Below are 16582 nucleotides of genomic sequence, written 5' to 3'. Positions count from 1 at the left end.
GAACACATACACATCTGCACACCAATCTTGGCGAATTTCACGAAATAGCACCGAATTACTATTACAAACGCAATGTTATCACATTCATGTAAAAGCAAGAAAAAAAAACTATTTTTTTAATTCCTTTATTCAAGATACAATCGCAGCAAACGATAATAATTCGTTTCCATAATAACTATTATATCTTTCTATATATATATTAACGACGAGAGAAATTAATTAATCATTTAGTGTGTACGAAGAAAAAAAAACAATATAGTGTACACCTAACACGTTTTTTTTATTGTTGTTGCTTTTTTTGCTTATTAATAAATAAAAATTCGAAAATGAAATTCTTCAACGGTTTATCAATATACTAGATCTTGGGTTTTGTTGTTGTTGTTGTTTTTGTTATTATTATTTGAATTACGGTAACCTAAGTTATGACTGCATGCAAAATGGAATGTCGCGCGCGTTCAATCGAAAACATTCGGTGAATTATGTATTCCAAGGGCAGATCGTTCAAGAGAGTTTTCATCTCGCACGACATTTTAGATGATCTCATCAATCCTCCGATCGACAGTTTGTGTGTGTGTGTGCGTATGTGAGCTTGAGTTTGTGTGTCTCAAATCCAATTGATTAATATCGAACTTCTGGGCCGCTCCATTCTGTAACCGTAAAACACACGAAATCCAATTGCGAAATATCGAAGGAAGTAGAACAATAAAAGCGATAGAAAAAAACATAAATGGAATGCTATGTACAACATCATCACTTACGACTTCGTTCGTGTTCTCGGCTGGTCACCGCTCCCCGTTTTGGATTAATGAATTTTTTCGCTGGCACGACACGACGACGTTCATTGCCATTCAATGGACGACCCTGTTGGTCCCTTGGCGGAAATTTCATCGTATAATCAGGCACAGGTACTGGTGGCAAATCTTCATCATCACGAAGTTCAACAAATGATTTCTTCGGTTTGATGGCATCCGATCGTCGTGCACCGCCGAAATACGACCAAGGCAATTGACTTCTTAGCTCTTCACCGCCGGTGTACTGATGAGCCGTTTGATGATGCGGTTCTTCTGATGGTGGTACATACGATGAATCCGATAATTTTTTCAACAATGACGGTTTGTGTGGCAAACGGAAATGTGGCCGTTCAATTTTCAATACTGCATCAGTTGGCATCTCCCGCCAATTGTACGACGATGACCTGGCATCCGTATCCATTTTTGATCCGCCGCCATTCGAACTGGCTGCCATGCTAGCTGTTTGTGCCAAGTGTACGGTACTTGTTGAATGGCCACTGTCATCGCTCCACGAAGACTTTTTCGATGATTTGTCTTCGTTGCTACTGTTTCTCGATATGGCCATTCGTTTCGCATGATTATCGGGTTCATCGATCGTTTCACCTTTCAATGGTTCAATGTATCGTCTGCCGATCGTTCGGCTCAAATCATATTTATCCTGTTGATAGCTCATATTATCATACTGATACTGATGATAATAGCTTGGATCACTGTATCGACTGCGTTCCGTTGAGGGAAAATGACTCTGAAGACGGAGAGAAAAAAAAAACAAAATTAAAATAATGAAAATTTGTCGTGTAAACAAATCATTATGTAAGTGTACAATACACCTCATTTCTTGCAAGTACCTCGAGTATGTTGTTATTTCCGTGTGCGTGACTGCGAGCATATTGAAAATCACGCTCATCACTAGCCTCTGCCGTCCGTTTGCTGCCATACAGGATGTTTTTCATGTATGCCAACACAATCGGTATGCTGAGAATGTTGAAGCACCAGAATATGAAGCCACGTCCAGCGACAATTAGCATTATCACAGCCGGAATCGGTAGAATATTTGCGCTAATCAAAAGCGACGCAAATTCGGTGGATGTATTTTGCATTTCCATGTGGTGCACGAACGATTCTGTATTCTATTCACAATCAAACAAATTTATTCATCGTTTTGCGGAGAGAACAAAAGAAGATCATGTCAAGTGAGTATTTTATGTTTTTCCATACGAACCAATGTATTAAACAGATCATAGAAGAAAAAGCCGACAGCGACCACATCCAGAATCGAGGTAAGAGTGGTGAAGATGGCCCACGGCATAACAAGTAAATAGTAAGCGACTCGCTGTAAACACGCCATGAAGCAACCAACTGGAAATTTATGTATCGAAAGAAAAACAAGATTATATGCTCAATGGAATCAGTAAGAGATCAAAGGTAAAGACGTAGAGCGCGAGAACCACCAAAATTCCATTACATTTATGTGTGTGGCTTAATGTGCCAGCACTAATCAATATAATTATTGTGTTTATTGAATTGATCAAAAAAAGAGGTATGGAGGTACATGCGATCGATCATAGTACCACCAAACGGATTATAGTAATGAATTGAAATTAAACACGTTTGAATTCATGTACTTCACCGCATCGTTTGTTTTGCTTTTCGCTTTCTGGCTGAAGTCATTGGCAATCTCTCACAAATAATCGAATCATTGTGCAATTATATATTGACTTTTACATGCATAAATGCTTTTCACAGCGATTGCATTGTGCGCGCTTGCAATCACATACACACACACAAATCAGATACAACAATAGAAGCAACAGAAGCAGCAACGGCGACATGGACAAACTATTCCATTGTATTCTTCTTTTGTTAAATTTGCGTGCGTGCGCGTGCGCGCGCGTGTGATTGACAGAGAGCATTTGCTAGCCCAGCACATCAGCCCAGATAAGTGAAGTACATGTAAGTGTGCTCAAATGACAAACTCAAATATGATTGCGATAGAATGTGCTGCTGCTTACCAATTAGCATGAGTGATGTAATAATCCAAATGGTGCTGAGCGTAAGGTAGACAAAGGCTATGATATTTGTCCTAAATGCAACTTGAGTAACAGACGGCCAAATTGGTTCCGTCGGCGGTGGAATATCCGCCACAATATTCCAATCAATTCGTTGATTTAGATCGCATCGCTGATCTGAAAATAGAAATGAACCGATTATCGCTTTATTTTTGTAGCACAAACCATATGAATCCATGTGCTCGCTTCATCTTAATCCTTTCATTGTCTTTCACACATTGATTCCGATGACAATGATGAATTAAGGGTATCGCAATTTGTATAGTTCGAGTAAATAGAAACATGCTTTTGTTTGGCGTTTGGTGTTTGGCTGAAGCAGCAAAAATGCGGGTCCATTGACGAATTGGTATTTTATTTTTTCTACTTACCTCTAAAGAAGATAATATACATTAAGTACGGAATTTTGGATTGTCTCATGGGTAGTTGACAATCATGGGCGAGCAATGCCAATATGGACATTATTCCATAGGCGAAACCTTGAATCTGTCGGGAGAGAGGAGAGACATAAACGGAAACCAAATATTAGTTCAAAATAGAAACAATAGCACAACACATAGACACATCGATTAAAAAACGGCGGTGGCCACACAAATGCTTTATTTCTAATTCAATAATTTCGGGTTCGGGTGTCATGCATCAATTAATTGCGTACGCGCGCGCTCGCGCACATATCGACAATCCCGCACACACCTTGTGGTGACAAGTGGTTAATTGACAAATTACTAGATTCTTTTCAGTTGATTGCTTTTTGTGAGCATTGACTGATTGAATTGTCTGTTTCAGAGTTTAGTGGCGAGCATTCGGATGGTGAATCAATCGATTCCATTGCAAAGTGTTCTCTCAATGTCACGTCTCATTTAACGAACAACGCTGTGAAATTCCAACAGGGAAACGGATCTGAATTTCAAAGCAATCTGTGTGATAGTAGAGGGGGCGAATGTTTGTTTCTGCGGTTTTTGATTTATTTACAAACCGTTTACCAGGAACAGTTGAAAGAAAAGAAAGACAATGTGTAGTACAACAACATTAGCCTGATAAAATGTATGTCTATTTGCAATGCGATTAAATGTGTTTTTGATAAGAAGAAGATGTTTATCAGCCGGGATTTTACATCAGTGCGATAAACGTTCGTACATATTTTCATTTAATTTATTCGTAATCTGTTTTCCATTATATGCAGAGAGATAAGTGGTTTTGCTTCTTTTTCTCTTCTTGTTGATAACGTCACCCACAATTGTGTCACGTTAGAAATGTGCACAGCAATTTATTGAAGCCGAAACCATCCAATGCTTGTGAAATGGACAAATATCCAATTTATGAATGAAATGTTATACTTACAACACACCAGATGGCGATTAAAATCACAATAGCCCGCGTAGCCATGGTCGATTGAACCGTTGAACAATTTAAACTAGAAATTGAAATTCACTTGCAATCGAAAGAAAACAAAAACAAAACAACGACGGCACATGAACACTAAGAGGGACAAAACTAAACGAAATGATTGAAGAACTTTTTATGATTATGTATTTTACACTGGCTGGTAAAAATGTTTCAATGCATCACATCACTGCCGAAAATGTGTCTGTTCGGCCAAAGCCATCTAATCATTTCATTACTCTTTGCTTCTTTTTCACACTGAATCTCATTCAATTCATAGATGCACACGATAACCGAACGAAAACTCTCACAAAATTCCACCAATTTCGTTGAATCACTTCTGACTGCTTGCTTGTTTATGATAATCGATATTCACATTTACCCGAGAAATGTGTCGATAACACTACGTAATTATTTGTCGATGAGGCACGATTGAATTCTTCCGTTAACCACAGCACGTTGATGGTCCAGTGCTGATTGGCGACAAGAACGAAAATTCGGCAAACTGGTGAACTTGATGGACGGTTGATTCGATTGGTTTATGCGCAAACAGTGTTGTTATTTAAATGACACAAAGCGGCACACAGTTCGAAATCGTCTAATTGAAAAGAGCGTTGCGCATTATAAAGCCTATGTCTATGGCCCGTTTGTTGCGATCGTTTCGGGAAACAGGTGAGAAATAGTACTCTCTACACGGACATCAACAGCTCTCATACACACACATTTGCATATCAATCGCGTCCGTCCAAAATGTGATCATTGTTTGGCGGCAGCAATGCGAAAGAGTAAGGATTTGTTCAGTCTGAAATTACACGAGAGAAAAAAAAATTAATATTTCTTCTTTACTTTAAATGACGCGAAAAAGAAATAAAACAAACAAAAAACCCGAATTATTTGAAATATGAAATGAAATGAAACACGTATCGCACACTTGTGCACAGTAATAAATAAATGAAAAATTTAAACGATGAAACAAAATAAAAATGTGCGCCTTTCTTGTTTCGATTGTTGTTATTGTTGTTGTTTTTTATTTTATTTTTAATGTAGTGATTCACACACAGAGAGAGTAAGCGCAGCTCTCACTCTGGAGGAGTGTATCTTTATGATTGTAGCTGTATCTCGTCAACGACACCGTCGCCGCCGCCGCCGCGAATGTGAGAGATATGTGTACATGAAAAATTATTGCTTATTTTGCGGTTGCCATTGCCGCTGCTTGTTCGACTTCACTAGGCTGCCGCTCGGTATCGGTATTTTTTTGTTGTTGCAGGCACGATTTCATATCTTACAATAATATTGTGTGTCACCACACACAAGTTCGCAGTTCTTTTTTTTTCATTTGAATAATAATTTTTGTTCGTTTTGGGTACCGTTTGCATTGCGATTAACATTACTTTCGGTTTATTCCTTAATGTGCGCGAATGCTCATACACAATCAAACAACGTGTGCAAACTTTTTTAATTAGCTGGGACGGGCTCATCACCCTTTCATTCTCTCTCTCTCTCTCTCTTTCTCTCTCTCTCTATCTATCTTTGTAAATGCATTATTCGGCCGCATCGTTTCAATTCTATTTTATTTATTGCACAATACAAAATAGCTTTTTTACGATTTGTTAAGCGATAGCCGCTGTTTGTGTTGTTGTTGCCTTCTATTCCATTTCGACCGGGGCAGAAAAAAGAGGTAGAATGCAGATTTTCAATGGACATTTACTTGTATTATGCACCACTTGTCGAAGAATTCATTCACTATAGAAAATTGTACACAATCGTTTGAATCAATGACGAAATTCGATACATGAAACACTTGCGCACACACGATATGTTCTTGTTGTCGTTGGTTGTGTCGATTGCACTCGCTTCAATCACTCGTTCACTTGTTCGTTTATAAGTCGCGAGCGCGCTCGTACTCGCACGCTTGTTCACCGAACGACAGAAAAAAAAACCAAATACAAAATAATAACAACACACACACACATTGGATGGCGTGGCGCACAACGCAATTAAATCGTCTTATCCAAAATGTTCCATGTCCCAACTTGGCAGCAGAAAGGAAAAATAAAACACACCGTTTTTTTTTCTCCAAGCCGTTTGGACCGTCGACTTTTAATTTGTTGGGTCATTAAAATTTACTTAAAATATTAATGTGTGTAATTTTTGTCACCGGTTTGGTTTGTTAGGATTGCGGAATGTGTCAATTAAACGCAATGTATTACTTTAAGCATAATTCATATATACGTGCGATTCCAAGGTGGATGGTCAAGCGATGGAAAGAGAGAGAGAGAGAATGCCACAACAGCAAACCAACCGATTGGAATCCATTAAAGTCAAAATTGAAATATGTATGCACGCTCATTCGTTCGTTTGTTCGCTGGTTCAATAGTATGTTGGCTTTTTTGTTTGAAATTCTCCTCCGTCATCGTTTTTCATGTCCCGCACTAAATCACAATTACCTGTCGTACTGTTCACAGCTCGTTGTTTACTAACATAAATGATTTCGTTTGTCTATCTATTTGTATGATCACAAAATGTACACATCACGCGCAACAACCGAAATAAATCCCCGAAAATGAAAACACAACCAGCAACAACGCACAGATTTCGTGAAGATTGGAAGCAATTCAAAGACAACGGACAACATACAAAATCCGAAACATGTGTGTACGTGCATCAATTAATGCGAGCGCTAATACTGAACAATTTCGACTTACGAAAAGTAAAATATATAAATTTTATTATCATCGTTTCAGTATGCAAATGTTTACATTTTTTCGTTTTGTTTCCACTTTGGCAATTCCCCGTTTATTGTGGTTTCGAATTGGAATTGGGTTGGTCGCCGCTAAGTGTGAGAACGCGTGAGAGAGTGCAGGGTGCTCCAGTGAGCAAAACGAACGAATGAACAAGAGCGGGAGGAAGAATAGCGAACAAGGCTGAAATCTTATCAACGCGAGCGAGCGAGAGAGAGAGAGAGCCAATTTCAAATACAAATATTTCAATTCCAATGAAGATCCCAACTCACATATCGGTTTCTGTTGTTAATATTCTATTGTGTGTACGGAAAAAAAAGAAGCCATTATTTGGCAAATTTAAACTTTTTTATACACAGATTTTGTATTTCACGATGCGATGTGCTCAATGCCTCGCCAAACACTGGAGTTTATCGCCTGTAAACATGACGAATATTTATTGCTTGATAACTTGCTTGGTATAACATATATATTTATACACTTTGGAATGAAATTTTATTGTTTGAATCACAAGCCTTATTGATTTTGATATTTGCTGATGCGATCCGTTTGTTTTGCTTTTTTCGTTGCAACTCAGCACTAGCTACCGCGATTAAACATATGCACGGACCGAAAAACAAAAATGATTGCTGAACGACTTACAACAAAACCAATGCCGGATAAACACAGCACCACCAAATGGCTAACGTTATTACATCATTGCCGGTGAATGTTTCTTAATAAACAATTTTTCGCACATACACACACGCACACACTCACACACTAAATCTGAACTGGCAAATTAACTTTTTCCCTTCTTCTTCTTTTTTTTTAAATTTCTTGTTTAGTTTTTTTTATGGACCAAAAAATTTGATTGAATCAAAAACTGAATCTTAACTAATTTAAACGTATACGCAATATTTCTGTGAACCATCAGTCAGCCAGCCAGCCAGCCGTACTTTCAATTTGGAGCGATATCTATGAATATCACCTATGTGAGCAAAAAATTATGTTTCAAAAAAACTAAAAAAAAAGGTTAGTCCACTTAAGCGCACAAATTCAATGCACCAAATTGTTCGAGAGAACGATCTCGTGCACGTCTGTAGTCTGACTACTTGGAAAACTGCTGCTCCAAAACACTGATGTGTGTTTACAAGAACACTTATAACTGTGTAATTGCCATGAACACACGTACCGGACCGAACGACCGACTGACTGATCCGCGTCTAGCATCAGAATTACACGTTTGCAATGCACTGACTGAGCTCTCAGTACTTTTTAACTACTCGGTCGCATAATGTACTTACTTTACACGAAAAAAAAAAAAAAAAAAAAAAAAAATAAAAACAAAACTATATAGAATACGGTAGATGGGCGCACGCTCGCAGATATTATCAACGCTTCACCAACCACAAAACGAGCAAAATGAGAAGAAAAAAACACAAGCACACACACATACACACACACACACACACTACCTTTAATAATAATAACAGCAATAAATAATATAACCGAAAAAATGGCAGTTAGACTCTGTGGATGAGACTAGGTAGAAAAGAGATAACAAAAAGTGTTCGTATTATAAAACACACGTGATGCACTGCAGCAGAACATACATTTATAATTACTGTATTTAATGGTAACCACCGATGATCGACTTTCGAATGTCTAAGCATTTGTTTGTGTCTTTTGTCCGAATGCCGATCTTCTTTCTCGTTTGCTTCTTCTCTTTATTCGTTTGACGATCCGAAATAAACAACGATGAATATGATAAACACAAAAATCACACAGTGTGGTGATTTCGGTGCAAACGATAACGATTCTTTAAATACGGTAGTAGTTGGCGGCGGCAGCGATACAGTGCACATGAAAACGAAATCAATTTTCAGAACCGTAACCAATCTTGAGTAAGCAGAAATACTTATCGCAACGAAAGTATTCGTTCAAAGGGGTAGAAAGAGCGGAAATAGCAATTTGATGAAAAAGCAGTTTTTTTTTTCAATTCGTCATCGTCGATAAAAATGTCAATGCGTCATTGAAACAGTCAATAGTGAGTGTGGGGCAAAGATTCTCAAGTCTCAGCTCAACAAATCATTATTGATTGCTGATCATACTCTTACAATATTCGGAGCAAAGGTTAAATTCGAGGGCATGATGCGATTGATGGGAATCTATTTTCCCTCTATCTCGCTTTATCTCCTCTCGTCATTTTTTCAGCCGAGAGAAATGTGTTTCAATTACTAAAATATTGTGACAAATCGAAAAAAGCAAACAAATGACATAAATTCAATGTCGAAAATTAAATAAACACACGTCACACGTCACAAACAAGATCGAGTGAGAGAGAAAAAATTTGTGCCTTGGTCCGTCGTTTCTCGGGTAAACAATGTGTTTTTTTAACGCTCTCTGAGCGTTGGACACATCGTGGACGCAAATTCACTTGCGATGTGAATTAGTGCGATTTTTAGCAGTTTCATTGAAACAAATTTCATTGACGCATAAAGTTGCAAAAAGTCCAAACTGAAGCTTGGATATCATACGTACCTATATATACATGTTCGTGAAAAGTTCGTGTTCGGAATTATTAACAATCGTGATACTCTCTTGATGTCAATTGAATACAACACATTGTCAAGTACATATTCAATTACGAGACCATTGCGTTCCCATCACCATATAATTCCGCACAGCGAAAACAAAAACACTCTTTCTCTCTCTTCTTCTGTGTGTGGAATCGGATGCACAAAGTACAAGTTGCTCACATTGTTGTGTTTTGACATGGTGGATGTGTTGTTGGCAAATGGATGTAAAAAAAATTACATTCAACAAGAGAAATAAAAAAAAAGATAAATCCAGTAAAAATACGAGTGAACGAAAAAAAATCATGTCTATTTTTTTGATATGACCATGAATGGAGCTTCAATTTTACATGCACGAGATCATTATTCGCTGTTAGTTACAAAAATAAACGACTTCGGCTGACGGTTGCTGCTACACATTTATATATGAACATGCAAACGTGATTCGATTTATCGTGGATGATTATCTCATACGCGATGATCTAATTCTCAATGCGTCAATTTTTTGATCTCGTTGTTTATTAGTTTGGATTTATGTATAATATACAATTAGCACGTTCAATAATGATCACATGTTTTATTTATAAATGGTGGCATTAATTAAAAGAACTTGCGACTTTTATTTGCATTGGCTGAACTTGACTTGAAAAGAAGATGTAAAAAAAACCAAAAAAAAAAAATCGAATTGAGACATTGACTCAATGTTGATGTTGAAGTTTTCCGTGGCTCAGCATATTTTCCAAACCACTGACAAGTAGAATGAAGCGAATAAGTATTTGGAATGAGCTAATGAATCTTAAATACAAGATTAGCATAAATAAACACAAAATAATTGGATTCCCTGATCAATTTAGTTTTTTTTTCTCTATTTTTTTTATTGAACTTATTTCATGCTTTTGACTAATACATATGTAAAAAAAAATGTCTACTATATCGAACGCCTCTGGTATTGACATAGGTATATCACTTCAAAAGCATCTTTACGTATCACTTCGTTGGTCGCATGTTTTTTTTTCTCATCTTTGTTTTTTTTCCGTCGAATTTTATAATTTACAATTAACATTCAATTTGTATCATCAATCTCATTGTACAAACTATTTAACAAATAGCAGATTCGAACTACCTTCGATTCGCTATGGTTACAAAAAAAATGGACAACTTTTCGCCCAAACATGGTAATCGATTTACCGAAGAAAAAAATTACCAAATCTATAATGTGCTCGCACATCATTTCCAGCGTGTTCCTGCATGCAGTTTTTCGTTCGTTGTCGTTTCGTTTAGAATTAGATTTGTTTGCTATATTAATAAATAAAAGCCTAGACTTTATGAAATGCTGGGATTAAACCTAATTTGGGGAACGTTTAAATAAATTGGTCCGAAGATCTATGCGCACAGTCTCTTAAATGGAACTCATATAATAAGATATAGGAATAATATGAGAAATGTGGAATAGCTTATTCGTCATCGGGCTCGACCGGAGAGTTGGCGTCTATCAATATGGGATTTGTTCCGTTTAAGCCGGGAATCTTGGCAATATCTGCTGGATTCAAAATGGTACCATTTTCGGTGATGCTCGGCCGATGGCTCAAATTGATGAACGAAGTATCGCTGTGGGTGATGTTGACAATTGTCCCTGTCAGCGGCAAAGTGCTCAGGATGTCTGTTGCATTTTGAATGGTGCCCAAATCGATTGGTGCAATTCCAGTCAACACCTGTCCAGTCACGTTTGTTTGCACGGGCAAAGGAATTTGCCCCAAATCAAAATGACTTCCATTTGATTTTGCGTCGAAGAATGTTAAGTCAACGCGTTCGTGGCTGTTTTAAAAGAACAAGATGACAATTTTTCTTATTTTATTATCATTTTCAAAGATTTAGATTAAAATGCAGTAGAGAGAAAGCAGAGAGATTGAAGTTGATTTTTCAGGAAAAGAAAAGAGGACGATTTTTGAAAATGAAATAAAAAACATACGAGTAATTTTCTTCGGATGATGTTGCATTTTCATCGGCTTCCGTCAAAATGCCAATTTCATAAACCACTGCCTTTATTACATATCTGAAATGAACAATGATGGAAATCAATCAAATGAAAATTATCTCGATTTTTTTTCCCTAAATTTCTGGTAAAATTTGATTTGAAAGAAAAACAAAGGTAATCAAAACTTACAGATCTTTTTTGGTTCCATTGACAGTCGCGTTTTCACCAGACCCTGATTCCGATGATTCGGCTGAAGAGGTTGGCACCTGATCGGCATTGATCAGTTCGGACAGTGGAATTGCATAGATGTTGCAGTTAAAGGTTAACATTATAGCAACAATGATGGCACCGCACAATTTCAAACCCATTTTTCAAATTTATCTATTTTCTAATTTTCCGATACGAATAAATACGTTCAAAAACGAATTGTTTTCTATCACAACTGAATCGACTTAGAATTTTGTCGCTTTTACTTTATTTTTTTTTTTACTATCCAAAAGTGGAGCAATCACTTCGTGAGTCTCTCCTCTTTGCTATAAAAATCTTTTGGCACTGTTGAGTATTTCGCGTATGCGTTGTTTAAATGATCATCACACGAACTTTTTCGACCAAAGACTGATGCCGTCGTCCATCGATGATCCGTCTTATATAGGCGTTTAACATCGATTCACTAATTTGCGATAGCTAATTGATGACACTTGTCATAACACACAGCCCAAGCTCCCAAGAAGATCAATAACAATAATAAATTACACATGCGATTTGAAATCCGGAATTTATGTGTTTTTTCGTTGTTGATTATGAATACGGCGACCGAGCAATGTGCGAACTGAATTCATTTTCGCGGCGGCTGAAGTCAAACAATGCAAATTTTGTGTTTGCGAATTCGAAATGTGATTGGCGCGTTGTCATTGATTTCGAGGGGATAGTGCCGTGTCGCCGAATGAGGAAGATGATCCTAGTAACAAACCGTTTCATATAATTAGATCATGAAATTGCTTTGGACTCAATTAAATGCGATCAAAATTGATTTTATTCCGGATCAAGATCTCAATTTATTTGCAGATTCAAACAATGTCTCCAATCGCGGTTCTTTTTTCATTTCAAATCGATTTATGACATGCTAATTATAATTTCAGAAAATATGCAAAACAAATTATTGTGTTTTTTCTCTGATTTATCAAACAACAAAAAATACGGTTTATTTACTCAATTATCTAAATGAGTGTGCCGTTTTTTTGGGGAACTTTGTACTTTTATGAAAATAAACTGATTAGCATGCGGAAATTGGCCGAACTATGAGCGCATATCCATATTCTAGTAAAAAAATTCTATTAACATGCATAGAACATTCCATAGTATTCGTATCGACGTAAAATTCAATTAATTGTCACACCTCCAAGATTGAAAAAAGTATTTATTTGCAATAAAAACTGTGATTCATGACACCAGAAGCTAACCACATATACATTTGAACTTTAACTTTTAAAGCTAACCCCGTAGCTGACTTTTTCAATAGGTTATTTCGATGTTTGTCAAAAATTTGGCTGGTTTATTCCGGAGAAATTGAAGTATTTGCTTTCTAATACCTCAAAATGCGCAAATCAAACAAATTTCTTTCGTTTTCGTCGCAATTTTTTTCATCATTTTTTATTTATCCACATGCAAATTAGTGTCTTTCTGCCTATACCCATGCCGGCGAGCGAGGTCAGACACGACACGGCGTGCAATAGCCATTTACCCATTGATCATATGTCCTCATCATCCTTATCGACATCACGTATACCACACTGCTGCTTGCACATGCCGCATGAATCAGTGCAAATACTTTCAGCATATAGCCTTCGACGTTATTCTCTTTTTTCTATACTTTTTTTGCAATGTGTAAAATTAAATTAGCTAAAATTTGAATCGTAGTGTGCCAGCAGTTGAAGATATTTTCACCCATGAGTGAAACAATATATTCAAAGCACATGAGCAAAAAAACACGGCACAAATAATTCCGTTCCATGCAGACGCGCGTCGACCGAAGATTGAAATTTTCCATTGTTTACATTTTAAATCAAATGTACAAGTTAATCAAAAAGAGAGAGAGAGAGAGAGAGAGAGAGAGAGAGAGAGAGAGAGAGAGAGAGAGAGTGAGAAACGTCCATCAGTTTTTTTTACTCTGTCCTAATTGACACTAAATTGTTAAGAAAGCAAGGAAAAAAACTCAATCTTAAATTTAAATTGTGCGGATTCGTCGTGATTTAAATTAAATACACAGTGCAGGCGTTAAGCCACTTAGTTTGTTCTACATTCGCAATCGCAAATGCATTTATTTTAAACTAATGCTGAATCATTGCCAAAGAAAAGCTTTGAACATGTTCAATCATCCAATGAGCAACTTGTGTTATCACAAAGGATTGGAAACCTTCGATTCCTGTGCATTGCAAATATATGCTAAATTTGGCATGTTATAAGACACTCAATTCAAAAAGGAATCAAATGCAAATATCTGTTAACTTGAAGCGATGCGACGCATGTATCATTTCATAATTTGAAAATTGTCGATCGACTTTTTTTTCGACGTGTTTTCTTTCGTGTTTCTACGCTAAGCAATGACCACTGGTGTGTTCCTTCGCAGTCAGCCAATCGTAGCATGTTATAAACGATCTTTGGTGCTAAAAACATCTGAAAAGATTTTAATTAGCACTCCATGGGTTCGATCTAAGTGGTTGTTCTTCATATAAATAGCTGCGATCGATAGAAAATCCATTTCATACCAAAACTCGTGCTCTCGACGATTACACCAGCCACGAATATTACCAACGGAATAAGTGTCAAATTGGAATACTTGAAAATTACCCAACTAATAAGCCATCGCTGCTGCTGCCGCCGCCACTGCTGCAATGAATTCAGTTTTGGTAAGTGTTTGAAAGATTTGCCAATATTTCTGGTTTAGATAGTAATCGTACTGATTGATAATGGTGTAATATCTTTCGCAGATTATATTTAGTGTAATTGTACTAGCGAATGCAAAACCATCCGATTACAATGATCAGTTTGGCGATGCAAGCACGAGTGTGAGTGGTGAAAGTGACGAACAATCCAGTATACCAGACACATATCCCGTTTCAGTTTACACAAAGTATCCCGATGATCCAAATGATAGTTATAAGGTGTCCGATGAAGACGAATTACCTCCACTAGAGGAAACAGAAGAAGCAAGAGTCCGACGGCAAACAACGGATTGTAATGGGACCGATCCATCGATAGATGTAAATAAACAACTGGGCCTAACAGATGATGTGAAACGGCCGGAGCGAAAAATCGAGGATCAATCCAAAATACCATTGCGTGGATTCATCAGTGCTATTGAATCGGATTTATTTTCGAGAGCACTCAATGTGAATTCAAAATTACGTCGAAGACGATCAACTGAACGAATTGTGGACGACGATGACGTTGGCGACAACGACGATGATGATGATAGTAAGGAAATCAAAAACAACAACAATGTCACCGATGATTCCGTGGATGTGAACAAAAACTTTTTCGAGGGTTTATTCAATTACACACGGCCGTTGCGAGAAACTGAAGAGAAAGACGTGAGAATCCCCTTAAATGGTCTAGTGAGTGCCGTCGAAACGTCGTTGGTTAACGCCGCGCTAAATCTAAAAGATGCAAAACATTCAAAGCGTGAAGCATCCAACGGAGAAAATCCGGAATCAAGCACCGAAGAACCGAATGAATCGCATCGCATTTATCGTGACACTACCGACGATCAGGAGCCTAAGAAGGAACCCGAAATTAAAGTGGCTAAACTTGACGCTACAAGTAGCGTGGACTTGCATTTATTGAATCCGATTGCATTGAAAGCAGTGACCGTGACCACAGAGGAGCCCAACCAGAGCGGCGAAGAAGGAATTTCCACCACCGAAAATCCAATTCAAAGCACGAATTTAACTGTAATTCAAGCAAGCAACAAAGTGAGTTTAGTTCCCGGCGCTGATAAAAAACTAGCACATGTTCAACATCAAAAAATATCCAAGACCGTATTCCAATCGAGTCTGGCGATATTCCCAACCATTCCACCGAGTTCCATAAACGCTCCATTGCCACACTTCACAACAACCGAAGAGCCAATCGAAACAACAGTCGCACCCAAAACAGATACGTCGTCATCGACCACCGTTAAAAGTGAACAACAACAGAAGCATGATCAATTGTTGCAGAAAGCACAAAAGCTTAAAGAGAAATTTGCCGAAATTGCAGCCGAACCAGTCATATTGAGCCAATTCTAAATTGATAAACAGATAAAGAAACAGAACAAAAACCGTGGCCGCAACATGACCTATTACAATAGAGACTGTTTTTTTTAGTACCGATCGATAAAAAAAATGTATGTATCTCGAGAATTTCAATTGTTAGTTGTTTTTTTCTCTCGTTTCGATTTTATATATAAACATATATGTATCTTTCTTTTATAACGGTTAATATTTAACATTTTTATATTGCCATCTATATGTTTCAGTTTGTATTTCTATTTTCTATCTAATATCGCTTGAAATGATCGATTTGATCATAAATTCTTGTTCGTAAAGTATTGTGATAATCCTGATGCGACACTTAAAAAAAACAACAACAAATAAAACCATTTCAATGTTACTATAGAATCGTCATGTTTTATTCTTTTTTTTTATTATTTATCGAAATCATTTGAACTGAGGCGAACAAATAAAAGCAGCAGCAAAAAAAATTCCATCAATTTCAAGGCTTTCGAAAGCCAATTCGCACCGTTCGATAATAATAATAAGTAATTCGAATGTAATATGGAATCGGCTCAAGTCATTAGCACTTTATGGTGATGAGACATTAGTTGGCAAATGGGTTAGCATTCTTGAAAACACATATTGCTTGTTTCTGACAAACATGACACACGTGCAATAAATCAGCAAATTATTATCCACACTCAAAATGTATTTCAGGGCGAAAAACAACCGAGTTGAACGGAAATTTACTTTTACTGGTGTTATGAAGTGACTGAACGAATGTAGAGCGGGTAGGCGAGTACAATACATACTTT

General features: G+C 37.1%; 3 protein-coding genes and 1 long non-coding RNA gene across 13 annotated transcripts; 2 read left to right on the top strand and 2 right to left on the bottom strand.

Annotated features, from left to right (window-relative positions):
• Positions 1–261: 261 nt before the first annotated feature.
• Positions 262–8216, bottom strand: LOC129579287 (uncharacterized). Of its 9 annotated transcripts, none has more exons than XM_055469225.1 (8): positions 8016–8216; positions 4199–5042; positions 3229–3343; positions 2804–2977; positions 2014–2150; positions 1640–1921; positions 759–1536; positions 262–647 (listed from the first exon to the last, which is right to left on the bottom strand). In XM_055469225.1, the coding sequence occupies exons 2-8, from the start codon at positions 4241–4243 to the stop codon at positions 619–621; spliced, it is 1560 nt and encodes a 519-aa protein (XP_055325200.1). In that variant the 5' UTR covers positions 4244–5042; positions 8016–8216; the 3' UTR covers positions 262–618. The 9 variants fall into 9 exon arrangements, with proteins under 9 accessions (XP_055325200.1, XP_055325197.1, XP_055325192.1 ...); XM_055469222.1 differs by having other exon boundaries at positions 7624–8188; XM_055469217.1 differs by lacking the exon at positions 8016–8216 and adding an exon at positions 7254–7393.
• On the top strand, positions 6315–7951 carry LOC129579301 (uncharacterized). 2 transcript variants are annotated; one of them, XR_008689222.1, is made up of 5 exons: positions 6315–6443; positions 6820–6895; positions 6985–7439; positions 7559–7686; positions 7809–7951. It is a non-coding gene; the product is annotated as an uncharacterized LOC129579301 (long non-coding RNA). The 2 variants fall into 2 exon arrangements; XR_008689221.1 differs by having other exon boundaries at positions 6820–6950; positions 7079–7439.
• A 2172-nt stretch (positions 8217–10388) lies between the features above and the next one.
• On the bottom strand, positions 10389–12145 carry LOC129579296 (uncharacterized). Its single transcript, XM_055469242.1, has 3 exons — positions 11704–12145; positions 11509–11592; positions 10389–11354 (listed from the first exon to the last, which is right to left on the bottom strand). The coding sequence occupies exons 1-3, from the start codon at positions 11880–11882 to the stop codon at positions 10994–10996; spliced, it is 624 nt and encodes a 207-aa protein (XP_055325217.1). The 5' UTR covers positions 11883–12145; the 3' UTR covers positions 10389–10993.
• Positions 12146–13230: 1085 nt separating this feature from the next.
• Positions 13231–16173, top strand: LOC129579282 (uncharacterized). Its single transcript, XM_055469206.1, has 2 exons — positions 13231–14420; positions 14502–16173. Exons 1-2 carry the CDS (start codon positions 14406–14408, stop codon positions 15798–15800), a joined length of 1314 nt encoding a protein of 437 aa, XP_055325181.1. The 5' UTR covers positions 13231–14405; the 3' UTR covers positions 15801–16173.
• The last annotated feature ends 409 nt before the right edge of the window (positions 16174–16582 follow it).

The sequence above is a fragment of the Sitodiplosis mosellana genome, unplaced genomic scaffold (assembly GCF_009176505.1).
Source record: "Sitodiplosis mosellana isolate CC-2019 unplaced genomic scaffold, AAFC_SMos_1.0 Smas_scaffold_6226, whole genome shotgun sequence".
NCBI classification, from domain to species: Eukaryota; Metazoa; Arthropoda; class Insecta; order Diptera; family Cecidomyiidae; genus Sitodiplosis; species Sitodiplosis mosellana.
This window is presented reverse-complemented; position numbering and strand designations above follow the sequence as displayed.